At 35.9% G+C, this 15838-nt stretch overlaps 2 protein-coding genes across 2 annotated transcripts; one reads left to right on the top strand and one right to left on the bottom strand.

Moving 5' to 3' along the window:
- Nucleotides 1–3766: 3766 nt before the first annotated feature.
- On the top strand, nucleotides 3767–6759 carry LOC125202322 (ankyrin repeat-containing protein At2g01680-like). The gene is made up of 2 exons (XM_048100699.1): nucleotides 3767–4509; nucleotides 5744–6759. Exons 1-2 carry the CDS (start codon nucleotides 3940–3942, stop codon nucleotides 6533–6535), a joined length of 1362 nt encoding a protein of 453 aa, XP_047956656.1. The 5' UTR covers nucleotides 3767–3939; the 3' UTR covers nucleotides 6536–6759.
- Nucleotides 6760–8560: 1801 nt separating this feature from the next.
- LOC125201961 (mitochondrial import inner membrane translocase subunit TIM17-2-like) lies at nucleotides 8561–11628 on the bottom strand. The gene is made up of 3 exons (XM_048100268.1): nucleotides 11475–11628; nucleotides 9721–10517; nucleotides 8561–8849 (listed from the first exon to the last, which is right to left on the bottom strand). The coding sequence occupies exon 2, from the start codon at nucleotides 10411–10413 to the stop codon at nucleotides 9736–9738; it is 678 nt and encodes a 225-aa protein (XP_047956225.1). The 5' UTR covers nucleotides 10414–10517; nucleotides 11475–11628; the 3' UTR covers nucleotides 8561–8849; nucleotides 9721–9735.
- Between the last annotated feature and the right edge of the window lie 4210 nt (nucleotides 11629–15838).

Below are 15838 nucleotides of genomic sequence, written 5' to 3'. Positions count from 1 at the left end.
AATTTGTCCCAGTTTTCCATTTTCGTCCGTCCCCCAAAATTTGTCCCATTTCACTTTTACCATTTTTGGTAGTGGACCCCATATTCCACTAACTCATTCCTACTCACATTTTATTATAAAACTAATATATAAAAGTGGGACCCACAATCTACTAACTTTTTCAACTCACTTTCCATTACATTTCTTAAAACTCGTGCCCGGTCAAACCGGGACGAATTTTCGTGGACGGAGGGAGTAGATCGCATGTGACTAACCATTAAGTTAACAATTACTCCCTCCGTCCGCCATTAGGAGTCCCATTCATGGACGGCACGGGTTTTAAGAAATGTTAAGAAAAGTGGGTGGAAAAAGTTAGTGGAATAGGGATCCCACTTGTATATATTAGTTTTAAATGAAATGTGAGTGGAATGCGTTATTGGAAGGTGAGACCCTATTACCATTTGTGGTAAAAGTGAACCGGAACTCTTATTCGTGGACGGACTAAAATGGAAAAACGGGACTTTTATTCATGGATGGAGGAAGTATCAGTATAGAATGGTCAACACTACTGTAAATCGCATGTGACTTACCCATTAAGCTAACAATTATTAGTATAGAATTGTCAACACTGCTGTAGATCGTATGTGACTACCATTAAGCTAACAATTATCAGTATAGAATGGTCAACACTACTGTAGATCGCATGTGACTTACTAATTAAGCTAACAATTACTCCCTTCGTCCGCGAATAGGAGTCCCGTTTTTCTATTTTAGTCCGTCCGCGAATAGGAGTCCCGGTTCACTTTTACCATAAATGATAATAGGGTCCCACCTTCACCTAACTCATTTCACTCACATTTCATTTAAAACTAATATATACAAGTGGAACCCATATTCCACTAACTTTTTTTACCCACTTTTCTTAACATTTCTTAAAACTTGTGCCGCCAAGGAATGAGACTCCTAATGACGGACGGAGAGAGTATTAGTATGGAATGGTCAACACTATTGTAGATCGTATGTGATTACCTATTAAGCTAACAATTATCAGTATAGAATGGTCAACACTACTGTAGATCGCATGTGACTTACTAATTAAGCTAACAATTATTAGTATAGAATGGTCAACACTATTATAGATCGTATGTGATTACCCATTAAGCTAATAATTATCAGTATAGAATGGTCAACACTACTGTTGATCGCATGTGACTGCCTGATACGTTCATAATATTATTATTATTTCATCTTTCTTTCATATCTTGCATTATTATTTAGTTACACTATTTAGTTAGATATTTAGAACGTCTCCGGTGGCGCCCCTTCCAATAGGACTTCCACTAGGACTTCCCACAAAAACTTTTTGTCACGTCATCACTAGGACTTCCCGTTTCACTAGCACTTCCAACTAGGACTTCTCGCAATAATATTAAATTCACAATTATTCAATTTACGGAATTAAAATTTTGACAAGAATACGAACGGGGAAGAGCGAATATTTCCTTAAAAAAATTACATTCTTCGAAAAAAAAAATTACATAATAATTAAAAAAATTACATAATTAAAAAAAAATTACATAATTTAAAAAACAATTACATAATTTAAAAATAAAATTACATAATACCTAAAAATTACATAATCATAAAAAGTCGAGAAATACAACCGTCGGCTCTCACTCCTCCTCGTCCTCGTCCTCGTCCTCGTCCCCGTCGCCCGTGCCGCTGCCGCCTCCGACGTCCCCGCCCCCAATCTCGACGCCATAATCATCAATGGGTGGCATTCCTAAATCGCGCCGACATGCATCGATCACATCCTTGCACATCCTTTTGTACACAGGATCGTGCATGCTAAACCACTTATTCATGCCCTGCATCAGGGTCTTCGTTAGCTGCGCGCGGGCGAGACGGTCGTTAATACCTGGCCCTTCAGGGGCCTCCGATTCGACCTCGTAGGACCCGCCGCCGCTGTCGCTTCCCCTCGCCATCCACTGCGCAGCCTTTTGCCCTATCGGGCGACGACGACGGCGAGAGTCTGATCGTAGTAGTGGGGCCACTTCCTCGGCTTCGGGGAGCTCGTGCGAACCAGCACTGCTGCTGTACTCACCGGAAGAGTTGATCTTCGTCCGCTTCCAGCCCGAGTCGACACCCGCACAAAAATTTTGCGATTCCCTGACCACGAGAAAGGCCTCCCATTGGTCAAAATCTTTGAACTTCAATTCTTTGTCGGGGTACTGGGCCAAGGCTCGTTTCTTCACATCATCCTCAGACATGTCGCTAGTTGCCATGCGCATGTTGTTTTGGTAGAGGGCGGCAAAACGACTGAGCTTAGGCCTCAACCGAAGCCACTGTTTTCGGCATTGCTCGGAAGTGCGAGGCTTCGCCCCAGACGGTTTGCATATGAGGTAGGCCTCACTAATGCGAAGCCACAATCGGTCAACATACTGGTTCGGCCCAACATAGGGATCCTCTACTACATCGATCCAGGCCTTCGCAAGCGCGGCATTTTCCCACACGGTCCAGATCATCCTCTTCTCCCGTTCATCCTCACCCTCCTCCTCCTCTGCCCCCGTGTGTGAGGAAGAGCTCCGGGCTTTGCCCTTGCCCCTACCCCCGCCCCTGGCCTTGCCCTTGCCTCTGCTCCTGCCCCTTGCAGCAGGCTCCGCCTCATCGGGAGTCTCACGGATCGGCAATAGCCCCAACTCCGCTCCCAGCTTCTCAAAAGAGAAAGTCTCGATGTCGACGTACTGAGTCTCCGGAACAGTACTAAGGGAATCATCGGCCAACAAATCTATATATGGGCGATAGACATATTCCCTAGGCGTCCTCGGGCTCCTGTGTTGCATCGACCCACCCACCGCCATATTTGGTGGCGTACCGCCCATCCCCACTGCCCCGGGCATCATCCCACCCACCCCCGCCATATTTGGCGGCACTGCCCCGGGCATCATCCCACCCACCCCCGCCATATTTGCCGGCATACCGCCCATCCCCGCTGCCCCTGGCATCATCCCACCCATCTGACTCATCCAATTGAACATATTGTAGAACATTTGGGGAGTCATCCCTGCCATCCCCGCCATTCGGGGATTCATCCCTGCCATCTGGGGATTCATCCCCGCCATTTGGGGATTCATCCCCGCAACGTTTCCCTCCGTTCCGGTGGGAAACGTGGGTGTGTCTCCTCCACTTGTGGTGGGGGAGTTCCTATTGTACTCCATTGTAGTAGAAATGAAATTTGTAGATTTAGAGAGAGAAACTTATCAACACAAGTGGTGTGAATGAAATGAAGTTCAACGAGCCCTATTTATAGAGTTTTTTTAAAATATATATATATATATATATAAAAAAAAAAAACGGACGTCCGACCTCGCCACTATGGCGGACGTCCGATCGGACGTGGGGGTGACGGGCGAGCCCATCCGACGGGCGTTGGGGACGGGCGTGGGCGCCCTTCTTCTTCACTACGGCGGACGTCCGGTCGGACGTCGGCGACGTCCTACCGCGACGTCCGCCATTGGAGACGCTATTAGGAATTGCATATCTTTTTCATATCTTTTGTCTTGCTCATTAAGTAAGAATCCCTATTATAAATAGGACTATTGTTATTCTCTTTAGGAATCAATGAAATCATAATTATTGTCTTTTATCTTTTGTTTAGTTTTCCGTTTACAATTTTCGATTGTCGATAGAGCAAGGTTTCTCCGCGACTTTTTTATCTTTTTCACTTGATAAGGGTTCTTCCCTTATCACTACCCATTAAGCTAACAATTATCAGTATAGAATGGTCAATACTACTGTAGTTCGCCCACCAAAATCGACCGGCAACAACCAGAGAGAGTAGTTGGCTGTATTTAAAAGAAATTAATGCTTTGTGTGAATATCCATAGATATGAGCCCACATCTCACAAACTTGTATATGTGTGAGAAGTGAAAATCCATTTACTTAATAGAGTTTGAAAAATGGTTCCCGGGTCAACAAAAACCAAGCTCTATGATGCTGCAAAAAATGGAGATGTAGCAACATTGCAAGAATTGGTGAAACAAGATCCGAATCTTGTTGGTGAAGTTTTATATGCACACTCACGAAATGTTCTTCACATAGCAGCGATGCATGGGCAAGAACGCATCGTTGAGGTGTTGATATTCCACGAACAGCTAGCTCGAGATTTAGACTCACAAAATTCGACAGCCCTTCACATAGCAGCTGCGCAAGGGAATGCCGCATTAGCCACAAAATTGTTATCAATGGCCCCTGAGACACTCTGGTGGCGAGACTGTCATGATATGAACCCGGTTCATATTGCAGTCATCCATGGGAATGTTGAAATCTTGAGAGAGCTGCTTCGGCGCGATTATTCTCCAGCTTTGGAAAGGGTACGTCACGGACAGACTGTGCTGCACTTGTGCGTTAAACATGGCCAGGAGGTAGCATTCAACTTTTTGTTGACGAGGTTGGGGGAGCTTATTTGTGCCAAGGATGATGATGGCGACACAATATTGCATCGGGCTGCTAGGTGCAAACAATTAAAGGTAACCACCTTAATGGAGTACTTGTTTTTTCTTTTATAGTACTCCATCCATCTACGAAAGTTAGTCTCATTTAGTTATTTCGGGATGTCAACGAAAATAGTCTCATTTCAAAAATAAAAACTTTTTCTCCCACATTATCTACTTTTTCACTTTCTCTTTCTTACTTTTTCTCATCTCTCTCATACTTTACCTACTTTTTCTCACCTTCTCTCTTACTTTACTAATTTATCATTAAAACATGAGCCATCAAAAAATGAGACTTTTTTTTGTGAACGGAAGTATATATTAATTTTAAGTAGAAATAATTCACATGATAAGAACATCCCTTAGGGTCGTTCGGCTGCTATACTATCTTGGGACTAAAGGGCATTCTAATTTTATCTCTTGTTCAGTTTTTTTTTTTCCAGTAGTTTGGCCCGTGGTAATATATCTTGGTCCGTGTCTATAATGCCAAGTTTAATCCTAGATAAATCTCATTTTAGTTTATATTAGGGATGTAATCAAATGACACTCTATATAACATACAAACTCAAAACTATGATCTGGATCGTTAGATTTCAAGATTCGATGACTTTGTGTTGACATTTTCTGTTAATGTTATTTGTCATCTGTTTATATCAAAACTTAAAATGTAACAGTTCCGATCACAGTTTTGAGTTTATAAAAAAGATGCAGTTTACAAATTATCACTACTCATTTATCTTATATTGCAATCCCTATGTCTCAAGGTAGTTGGGACATTTCTTTTGAGCACGTAATTTAAGAAATAAGAGAGTAAAATAAGAGGTGAATTAGAGTAAGAGAGATGAAGATAGAGAAAAGTACTATGAGACATAGATAAAGTTTTTGCTTAAAAAAGAAATGACTTAACTACCTTGGGATAACCCAAAAAGGAATACGACTGAACTACCTTAGGTCGGAGGGAGTATCTCACTATTATCTTGTCTAACAAACCGATCATCGCCTAAATGTATTATATTTCATCCGTCCCACTCTAAGTGACACATTTTCTTTTTTTTCGGGTGTTCCATTTTAAATGACATATTTCTGAATAAAGAAACATAACTCTCTCTCTTATTTAATACTCTCCACTTAACACTACATAAAATCTTATGTCAAATTAGAAATGCTCCACTTAGAATGGGAAGGGAGTATATTCTTATTCGTCCATGGTTTAATTCTAAGAATAGATGTATATCAACTATTGAAGGCATTAATTTTATCAAAAATTCAGTTTGTCGCAGAATTGGTGGAGATGGATAAAATAGAGCTGCAGACACAGAATTCTTTGGGCAAAACAGCGATGCAAATCTTGACAGAGAGTGATCCATCCATAACTCATGAAGATTTACACATGCTAAAACCTAAGATTCCATCAACAATTAATAAAATATCAAAGGTCTTCCCCGACCTGATCGACACGACAATGGTGGTGGTGGTCCTGATAGCAACCATGGCGTTCCAGGCTGCTGTCAGCCCCCCAGGCGGGGTGTGGCAGGAAGACACGACATCACACAAGGCTGGAGATGCGGTGATGGCATCAACTCATCCCAAACTATACAAACAGTTCATTCGTGCTAACAACACAGCCTTCGTATCATCAATCATCACAATCTTCCTCATCACTACCCGGCAGCCATCGGGACGCATTTTTTTCATGCTCATCTCCTTATTCACAACGTGGGTATCACTTGCATCTATTTCACTCAGCTATGGAGCTTCCATAGTGGTCATCTCTCCGAATACAGACACACAATCACTTGTTGTTCTTATTATCATTGTGGTGGTTGTGTCACTAAGCATCATAGGATTCATATTTGTGTATAATACTATCAGTGAATGCCGGACGAGAGATAACCATTCAACTCTTCGTCAAATAAAGACGCTGGAGGATATACTCATCTTCCTCACTGAAAAGCTAATTGTACGATCGTCCCAGCCAGTGCAGTGGAATGTAGAACAAGGGGGGGTGATACGAAGCAGCCCAAGCCCAAGCTCAATCCCAACGTCTCCACCCAGCCCGTAATCTACAAAGGCCCAACTACTTGAAAGAAGACTTCATCTAGTGTTGTTGTTAGATTAATTAGCATGTCGCCACTTCTCCATTATCTCCACTTCCATCTGCATTAGCTCACATTTCCCATTTATCTAGTTAGTTGCAAACTGCTGTTTTTGTTCTCTATAGATAGGGTAGGCATCTTTTGCATTATTATCATCAAGTAAGAAAAAAGCATATTTTCATTTCATTTATATTGTTAAGTTCTTCAAATTTCCGTACGTCTTCTTCTTTGGAGTTAGAATCCACTCAAAGGGATTCAAGTCTATAACAGCGTACCACCCAAACATTGACTCCTCAAGCATATATTGAGACAACGATATCAATGTGGTGGTTGTGGCGCAGTGGTCGTGCGGTAATTTACTTAAGGTAGAGACTCAAGTGTGAATCTCAGCAGACGCAAGTTTATTTTTCTTTTTGTTACTTCTCTGTTTATTTATTAAAAATCAAATCTTTAGCAAATAATTTAGAACTTTTAATTTCATATAGAACTTCTAAATATTTATCACTTCCAAATATTTTATCTTTTGCATTATATTTTTCCTCTTTCTTTTTTCTAGTATTGTAATTTTGTCCAATTATTTTTTTTCTCTTTCAAAAAATTTATTTATTCTGTATTTCTATATTTATACTCATATTAGGTATTTACAACTAACAACTACTCCCCCAATTTCTTCATAGTTGAGGCGGAACTTTTCGGCACGGAGTTTTAGAAATGAATGTTGGGTGTGTTAAATATATAGATAAAAAAGTAAGAGAAAGGAAAATATAGAGAGAATAAAGTATAAAGTAAATAAAGTAGAGAGAATAAAGTAAGAGAGAGTAAAGTAAGAAAAAGAAAAAAGTTACCATGACTCAATTATGAAAAAACTTCCCGAAATGGAAAAATGACTTAACTATGAAGAAATTTCCCGAAATGGAAAAATGACTCAACTATGAAGAAACGGAGGGAGTATATAAGATATTCCCAATTCACAAGCTATCTATATAAAATATTCACAATTAATAAAAGTGTCGAATTTTAAAGCTCTAAACCTTTGTAAATATTGCACCCTCAAATCAAAATTTCTGGATCCGCCCCTGAGCGGTAGTGAGTGTGCGACCATATATATTTGCAAAGTCTAAAAGGTCATTATCTGTTTTCTTTGGAGGGATTTTTTTTTTTTTTGGATGGTCACGAGTTTTTCAGTAAATGTGTGTATTCTATTTGTTCCATGTCAGGCATATAATAGCCCTCATTTCTAATGCTGCATAACTCCTTTTGGGCTTCTATATGCTCCATTTATCCCATTAAAAGTGGCATGACCTTTTTTATTTATCCCACTAAAATTGACACGTAATCTAATATATAAATAATATTATTTCTACTTTATTTTCTTCCTACAAATAATAATGCAAGCTGACTATACAATTTTGTGAAAGAAGGCTGCAATGGTGTTCTTCTCAGTGACGTGAACAGCACTATCGCCAAGGCGTTGGTAGAAGTTTTATTAAACTTATTTTTCTTACAGTCAAATAGGTGTATATGCATATTTAAAATAATAAATTATACAAAAAATCTTACAAAAATATATTTAGTGCATTTTAAATTAATTAATACAACAAATTAATCTAACTTGATAATGTTAGACCATGAAGAAGATGTAGCCATGCATAAAAGTATTCCTTCATGTTTTAACTTAATATGGAATACTTTTACTTTTGCAATCTTTCTTTCTTTTCCTTTTTATTTACTTTTTTCATGCACTCTTTTCAATCGATGATACTAACTTTTTATTAGGTTTTGATTTCATTGCGAGATTAAGGATCATGGATCAAATTATACTTTGAGCCAAGACATTTTGACGAATATAAATTTTGCATTTTCGAGTTAAAATCATTTTAAACATGTGATAATTGTGTTGAGTTTATGTAAATCATACCACTATAAATGTAAGTGCAAAGTTTTTTTTGGATGAGATAGCAGAATAAATCCGGAAACTAAGACAACAAAACTTTGTGAACAAAATTGGGGCAACATGCCCTAAATTTCCCTGCAGTAGGATCCAATCATGTCTTAAACTTTCAGGCAACTATGGCAACTACAAGAATCTAATAGACGAATTAAAGAGTGTCAAGTTCCTCAGACAAAAGGCTCATTCTAAATCCAACTATAAAATGCCTCTGAAGGGGCAACAATAGACTGTCAATACCAACAAAAAACTGCGAAGGAGCTTTATTATCATCAATCTCCAAACTCAAGTATATCTCAATGTTGAAACCCGGTTGCCATTAGCAGATAATCCTACAAAATCATACAAGACGATCAAGCTATATCGCAATAGCACCATACTATGAATAGTACATGATTGCCATGTTTAAAACAGTGCATCGAGAAAAACTTGAACAAAGTATTGACATCTTCATAGTTCTACAGTCTTATATTACAATTGGAACTCAGCTGCACCATACTGCAGCTCAAACGAGTTCCGATCCAAAAACAATAGTATTCATAGGTATAGATGATGAATGAGCTATTAAGCTAAACATTAAGTTATGTGTGTGTTTGGTTTCTTTCTTCTATTAGGTCATCTTCCAAGTTACAAGGTTTTTCAAATTTTGCACCTGAAGCTATCATTTTTAACCAGCCATTTTGAAATCATTTCGGCCCTTTCACATTTAGTAACAAGTGTTTGAGGGTGTGAGACTCATGATTCACGATTGCAGTGATATGAGATGTTTCAAATACAGGAGTGTACTTATTTTAAAATTAATAAGCCAATCATATATTTATTTGATACTTACAATAACAATACAAATTATGTAAGACATCATAGTTTCTCAATTTCGCCATAGTGAATCTACTTTGGTAAGGGTTATTTAAAGGAGGAGTTGAAAATTACAACTTTCAAAATTGATCAAGATGTCATGATTATAAGACACTGCTACGACATTTAGACGCACAAGATTTCACCACATGATAATGTAATAGAGTAAAAAACAGATTATGCAACTTAAATTTCCAAAAACTACTTTGTCCAATGAGTTCAGTATTTGAGCTGCCAATCATAAATTCATAATTAATGCAACAATGCAAGATCAAAGCCAAGTACCAACCAATTAACAATTCCACATTATAGATGCTGAAGTAAAATGACACGTAATATCTCACTAACCAGATAGTCCTCTCTTCATTTGTACTCGAATGATGGAGGAGTTGGAGCATCAAAGCTCTCTAAAACCTTTGTCTTGCTTCCATCACTAGAAGTTGTCTCCTCCTTTCCGCCAAAAAGGCCTCCAAACCATGAAGAAGGTGATGGTGACGAAGAAGAAGATCCTGCGTCCATGCTCTCAATATTTACTGAAGGTTGACCAGGCATTTGCCCCATGGGGTGTCCAGGCATACCAGCCACATTCGGAACAGGGTCTTCCATCGGAGGGAAGTTCTGTTGTGCACTCATAACTTTGTTTAACATTATCCCAGCTCCTTCGATCAAAGCAAGTAAAACACCACCAAACAATGCAGATCGTGAAGCAGCACCCATTCCCTGACGCATCTGCAGAAAGCCGCCAGTTGCTGCACCTGCTATGATCGAGTTCCAAGGATCCTCTTTCTGCCTCATGTAGACCATTGTGCAGTCGAAGGTGGAAAAAAGCCCACCCCATACGGCAAAACTACCACCAACACGAGGAGCATTCATGCGGACTGCTTGAGTACCCCCAATCAAACGCTCACCTTTAGGTGAGTTATAGAGTCCTTTCAGGAAATGGAAAGCTCCACCACCAACAGCACCCATCCCAAAAGCTCCACCTACGTCATCAAAGATACGGTCTGGGCAAGGTTCTCTAGATGTTTCCGGGGTGCCCATGAGTCAAATTTGGTAAAGTGAGCCAACGGATCTTGTAGGAGATAGGCAAATTAACTATTCTCCGCACTTGTTCAAAGGTGTTCGGAATGATCACAATCAGCTCCCTATAAACAACACGAATTTGAAATCAATTTGGATGCTAAAATGTAGTGTTAAAATTACAACTGTCTAATGTTTATTCAGAGTTAACTATGTCACTATTCTGGACACAAATTCAAACTTGTCAGAGAATATAATTCTTAAAAAAAATTCTGCCAAAAAATGTAAGGCCACATTTAGAAAGCACTGCCAAAATGAATCACTAATCTGACATGTTACAATCGAAAAAAGATACAATACAATTAATAAATTACAATTCGGTTTAGTAGAAGTAACATTCCAAATTCAAATTTCAGAAAGTTATTTTATGATGTACAACAAAATACTAGTAGTATATCTGTTCATAACAACTCTAGTATACACCATCCGATAATTATTATTTCACTTATTTGCTTGTGAAGGGTAGAAAACTGGATGCACTACTCACTAGCTAAAAAGAAACCTCCAACAAAGCTTTTCTAAAGAATTGACAAACAAAACGGTTCCTATGTGATTGTGAGCTCTGCTAAGCACTCATAATTACAAATTCTGCCTCCTCCTTCCAATCAGTATCCCAAAATCACACAGTGAGCTTTCATCTCTCTTAATTATCCCTCAATCACAACTCAGTCAACCCCTATTTCTATGATTCTCTTGTCACCGATCAAATGATTGACTAAATAGACATGAAACAGAAACACAAAACACATATGATAAAATAAAACAAAGATTTATAATCTCAGCTCATACTCCTCCAATCATTTAGGTTCAAAAAACGATTGCATATTCGTACATGACAACGAAATCAGAGGCTGTGTGATTCAAAATTGTATCCAGATCTTATCAGAAAATTAATTCATACAAGAAAATCCCCAAAAAAATTAAAACGAGGACAGAAATTGTCGCATACCCTTTTTCTGTGTGTTACAGAAAATCCAAAAATTTGACTAACATACAAATTTGAGAGAAGGTCACTGACTCACCGGAGGATGTGTCGAGAAATGAGGCAGCGGAAGGGAGATCGACGGCGATTGGGGAGGAGGAGGTGGTGGCGGCGGATGCGAATTGCTAGCAGGGCTAGGAAGAGTCTCGTCTTCCGCTTCTTGTTTTAGGGAATACCGAAATATTGAAATAAAAGATTTATACGCATTTAATTCTTCGAAAGGAAATAAAGTAAAAATAATAATTCTTCGAAAGGAAATAATGTAAAAATAATACTTTTTCGAGGAGCCTTTCTTATTGCTCAAGCTAGTGTTGTATAAGGATTTAAATTTAAATTTCAAATGTGACCTTAATTTTCTATATAATGGAGTGAATTTTACTTTTTAGTTTGCAAATTATTAATTTTTCAATTTTATTTCGTCATTGTTGTATTATTTAAGACGTTTACTCAATTTTATTAATAATTAGATTAACGTACACATTTTTAATGCTCTTCTTCTCTCAAACTCCCATTTTAGGTCAAGTTTCTATAATTATTTTTTACACAAATAATCAATTTAATAAGAGCTGAATATAAATTTTAACAATTCACAAAGTAAAATAAAGAAAAATATATTCCTTCAGTTCCATAGTGGTGGAATCATTTTTCTATTTCGGGAAATTATAATAATAGAGTCATTTCTCTATTTAGCAAAAAGTAACACTTTTCCTTCATTTACTTTATTATCTCTCTTATTTTATTCTCTCTTTTCTATTTTATTATCTTTCTCAATCTATGCACCGAGAGTGAAATAAATAGAGATCTAAGGTCCCTCCCTCCTCTTCATAGATGTGTGTGTACACAGTAATGGTGGATCCAGAGGGCAATCTCGTGTGAATAATTTTTCCTTATTCGAACGTAAAATTATCATGTTCGTTCCTTTATTTGCCTCCAACACCGCCCCAAAAATTGAAAAAATAAGTCATGTCGGCCGTAAAGTAAACTAAGCGAGTGATAAATTCCGGACCCCTTCATCTATATCTATATAATCTATATAAATATATAAAGCCACAGTTTTTTGGAGGGAAATTTAGGGGGAAATCAGATGGAATTTCCCTCATTTATAATACTCCAAATCCAACCAATATGTTAACTAATGGTCAAAAGAATCACTCCCAAAAAAGATGTCAATTAGTCAAATCATACTTTTTAAACCATCGAATAAAAATAAGATATCAATTACTCTCTCTCCATTCATTTTATTGACCAATGAGATTATCTCATTTGTTACAATTTCATAGGTCAATAAATATTTTATTTATTATTCAAATATCTTTATATATTAAATGAAATAAATAAATTTTTTTTATACCAAAATTCATATTTTGTCATCCTCTACAATTTGAGATCACATTCGCTATATGTCTATTCACAAAAAAAAATATCTTAAAAGCTCAATTGTTTTGGGGGAAATTTTAAGGGATTTCTCTCCTTTTTCAATTTTCAGTCTTAGGGGGAAATAATTAAAAAGTTCTCTGCCAATTCTAAATCAAAAGTGATAACGTTTTTTTTTTATTTTTTTAAATTGTATTTTAGAGAGCAGTAACTGTTATTGACTAATAGATAAAATAATTATCTGTCAATATTGCATTGAAACCAACAATCAATAATGTAAATCATTGTTTTAAAGCTTATAAAAGATCCAATCAATCAAATAAGTCACATATCATTTTTTAATATAGAGCCAAAATCAAATAGCATAAAACAAAGTTTCTCCCACCAAAAAATGACGGATTGGAGTCTTGGAGATAAAATAATACTACGTAAGAGGAAAGTTATTCTTTTTCAGAGCCAAAAGTTTGAAATTTGAATTTTAAAAAGCCAAAATTTATTTAGAAATTGCTCTATAAATATCAATTCCATGATAGACAGCCATAAACTAGGTACTTCTTTCTCTCTCTACAATTTTACGATTACTTTTTTATCTCTCTATAGCTTTCTAATTTGTTTTCTTTCTAATATCTCACTGTTTATGTTCACCATTTATGTTTTGCAGATAATTAAGGTTCGTGATCTCTATTTTATTTTTCTTATTATAATGCTTCACTATTATTGTTTCTTTTTTCATTAATGTATTTATTTATTTTTCCACCCATTACATGAACACTGTATAAATAGATACAATTCTCTTCCAAGTTCCAACATCTTCAACACACTGTACAAAGAAAAAGAGAGGAAATTTCAGAATAAGAAGCAGAAATACAAGTTCATTTGATGTGGTCGTTCAGTCGTTCTATCTGGAACTGTATTACCTTCTATCAAGGCTTACCATTCTTTCTCATATTGAATCTGATGATAATCATGAATCTGTAAGTAAGAAATTCAGCATAAATATATTCTCTAACAACATCTTCTAGGCTATTGCAGATAATAACAAGCATTGTAGGTAAAACTGAATAATTGACATTTGACCGGTCAACCCCCGCCAAATCCTTCAGTCTTTGAAAGTAAACAAGAGAGGAATAAGAAGAATCGTTGTGAAGAATAGAGGAGGAATATGGGGGAAGTCCAGAGGTAGAAGCTGCAGAAAAGTTCAGATCTGGTTTTTTTTTTTAAGACGAGGAAGACAACCGTTCTTCTTCATTTTTTTTCTAATCGATCTATCTCACTTAAAGAGTTAATGACTGATTTAATTGAATAAATAAATTGGTTTTATTGTTATTGTTGTTTCATGGCGACTCCATTCTAATTCTATTTATAATTTTCATTTTTTTTAATAGCCATTTCATTCTAATTCTACTTTATTTAAATTATTGATTATTGATAATAACCAAGAAATTATTATTTAAAAATATTTAAATATGAATAAAAATATATTTAGATTATTGGAACCCATGACTTTACTTCAACAATTTTATGCGGAGTAATATTTTTAGATATGAAAACTCTTAAAAAATAGAACTAATTATTATTTTTAACAAGTTTTAATAATTTTTAAAATATTATACATTATTAATACTTTATTATTATTATTATTATTATTATTATTATTATTATTATTATTATTATTATATAAAGCCGCAATTTTTTGCTGTCCCATTTTGGCACCCACTTTAATAAAATTTCTTCCTATCATATGTTAAAATATTAAAAACGATCATGAAACATAATGTATACTTTATGGAACATATATCTAGATTATTCATTGCGTGTGATTAGTATTCTCTACTTCTAACATGAATATTAAAAAAAGGTGAGCTATCAGCCTAATAATTAGCTTTCTGACACAAGTATAAATTATATTGGCCCAGTAGTTAAAACGCTGATTTTATTGCTTTAATTATTAACCAAATAGTAAACATATTCTTTCTATGTTGTAATAAATAAACATTTGTGTAATAAAGTAATCTTGAGTTTTTTGGGAGAATTCTAAGAGACTTCCCTTCTGAATTGAAATTTTGGTTTAGGAAGGAAATGAGAGGAAGCTATCTGGCAACTATCATTACAACCTTTTCATTTTATTTAATTTTTTTAAAAATATTTTAAAACACTGCATGATTGTTATTGAATGATTGTTATTGAGTTATTGAATCATTGTTATTGATTAGGAGATAAAATAATTATGATTTGACAAAAGTACTTTCATGCATTAAAACTATTGGTTAATAGTGAGTAACACTACTTTAAAGCTGATAAAATTTACAATCAAATAGACATCAAATCAACTTTTGAATATAGAGACAAACCCAATTATACATAATAAGATTTTCCCCCAAAAAATAAGCGACTTCTATGTAACAAAAATTTCCCTCCTAAAAAAAGAGCAGGTTTTTCCCGGAAAAAAAGAGGGGGTCTTCTCTCTTAAAAAGAATGTGTTTTCCCCCAAAAAAGAGTAGAGATGCTCTAAGGAGTTATATATAGTGTGAACCAAACCCTAGAAATAAATTTGGACCCAAACAAATTTAAAGATTGCGTATATATGTTCTAGATTAATTGCACAATAAAGATTGCTAAGGAGTTATATAGTGTAGATTAACTGCTCAATAAAGATTGTTAAGGAGTTATATATAGTGTAGATTATCTGATGTGTATGCTCCACTTCTTAATAGTTAGAGATGAGCAACTATTACAAAATCAAAATGACACTATTTAATTTTTTTATATTTATTAATTTTGATTTTATGTTAGATATTTATACTTTGATCTAGGTTAGAAATTTGAGTTTTAGAACCTGTGAGTATCTATTTAGTTGCAAAAAGTTGTAAGTGGACTAATGTTTGCTACCAATATTCTCCATATATTCGCCCATATTGTGATTTGAAATTTAAATGGGTTGTTATTTCAATATAATTTTATGCACTCTTCTTCCCTATCTAAGCGAGATGTTTCTATTTTGGCACAAGAATTTAGATAGTGGTGTTTAGT

Source organism: Salvia hispanica, chromosome 1 (genome assembly GCF_023119035.1).
Source record: "Salvia hispanica cultivar TCC Black 2014 chromosome 1, UniMelb_Shisp_WGS_1.0, whole genome shotgun sequence".
Lineage (NCBI taxonomy): Eukaryota > Viridiplantae > Streptophyta > Magnoliopsida > Lamiales > Lamiaceae > Salvia > Salvia hispanica.
The sequence above is the reverse complement of the archived record's forward strand: the minus strand, read 5'-3'. Positions and strand labels throughout refer to the sequence as shown.